The 1,684-nt window shown below is 41.0% G+C and overlaps 1 protein-coding gene across 1 annotated transcript in view; it reads right to left on the bottom strand.

The window, feature by feature from the left end:
* Positions 1-194: 194 nt before the first annotated feature.
* Positions 195-1,684, bottom strand: part of LOC101855171 — a 2,502-nt gene continuing 1,012 nt past the window's right edge. The window contains exon 2 of the mRNA XM_005092896.3: positions 195-395. Coding sequence (XP_005092953.3) covers positions 210-395 — 186 coding nt within the window. The 3' untranslated portion in view covers positions 195-209. The remainder of the gene's footprint in view (positions 396-1,684) is intronic.

Genomic DNA, 1,684 nt, shown 5'->3' with positions numbered 1-1,684 from the left:
GAGGAGGAGGAGGAGGAGGAGGAGGAGGAAAAGGAGGAAGAGGAGGAAGAGGGGGAAGAGGAGAAAGAGGAAGAAGAGGAAGAAGATGAAGAAGAGGAAGAAGAAGGAGAAGAAGGAGAAGAAGGAGAAGAAGGAGAAGAAGGAGAAGAAGGTGAAGAAGGAGAAGAAAATAGAAGGAAGGAAGGAGAGAGCGATTCTTGTACCACCTACTACAAGTCTCTCACCTTGAGGGGAGCTCCGAACTGTTGTCTGATGAGGACACCCCCAGAGGCTGTCACAGAACCTGGGATGTGGATGGGGTCTGGCGCGAGTTTTACGTTGCGTGGTACAAGTATCTCCTTGTTGGGGTTGCCACAGTTGCTGAACGAGAACCTGTTTGAGGGGCTAGGACGATTCTGAGAAAAAAACAACAAAAACAAAAAAAAGAAAGTTTCACCCTTTCGTAATTTTTGTATCATATTCATATAAAAGGGTAAACAATTCTAAAGTGTCATTCTTCGGTGCGGTATGAAAGAAAAAATAATGTTTAGATGCCGTTCTTTGTTATACAACGCAAGACTTTAAGGGAAGAACCCTCACATGTGTAAGACAGCTTCTGTTTTAATGTTATTATTTTAGAGGGTAAGATAGGGTAGGGTAGGGTTGGGCAGGGCAGAAGAGGGTAGAGTAGGGTAGGGTAGGATAGGGTAGGATAGGGTAGGATAGAGTAGGGTAGGTTGATGAAACAGGATACGTTTTATTATTTGGTTTTGTATGTGGAGAATTTGACGTGATAAGCCAAGCCATACCACAGCGCCTTGGTTCAAATAACAATCAATATAGAGGCAGCATTCATACATGCAGTTTGCCTCAAGGTTGTAGAAGGCGTGCAAGTGATTTGTACCTGAACGTCTTACGAAGTTACTGCCACACTTTGTCAAAGGGGTTAAAGTGGAAATGAATATACATTTTTCCGACAGATAGTCAGATTTCTACCTTGGTGTTCTTCCCTGAAATTATCCACCATTTTTTTCTCTTAATCAGCACATTTCTGATAATCTTTTTAAATGTAAGTTCAAGGCATGAGACCAGTCGCCTGAAGGGAAAGTAAAACTAAACCTACAATTCTCTCTCCAGATAATATTGCAGAGGCAGGCTCAAAAGACACTATTTCGTTCATAAGACATGTGAAGAAGGAAAGAGCCTTTTTGAACACAAAAAGTGAGAAAATGTACAGTAACCGAAATAGTGTAATATAATCTAACTTAATGTCTGTTAAGTGAGATGGATGAACGCATATTGTGCTTCAAAGCTTTTTTATTCCCTCTCCCACTTCCCTTTTCCCAACCATAACACAATAGGATCCATTGTTAAACTAGAGGTACTTAGCAGAGACGGACGCGGGAATGAACACTATTTTACTCAAGCTGTAAGTACCGAGCCATGTATGATACATGTCAAGACATACTTCGTTTACTCAGCTTAAACCATCGAGCCGTGAGGTGCAAGGACGCCATAGTATGCCAGTATAAACCGTCATACGACAAACGGCACGGCTTGGCGATGTAACAGTCTGGTCTATCCTGTCTAACTGGAGCATAATATACGTTTACCATTAAATAACTGAAAATGCATTCTTAGTTCTTTTTTAATTTTTCCCGATTCGGCAACAATTTTTTTTCAAAGGAAAAGGAATATATAATAA

This window comes from Aplysia californica, unplaced genomic scaffold, assembly GCF_000002075.1.
Source record: "Aplysia californica isolate F4 #8 unplaced genomic scaffold, AplCal3.0 scaffold00054, whole genome shotgun sequence".
NCBI lineage: Eukaryota > Metazoa > Mollusca > Gastropoda > Aplysiida > Aplysiidae > Aplysia > Aplysia californica.
Note: the sequence above shows the minus strand (reverse complement) of the source record. Positions and strands in the feature narration are given on the sequence as shown.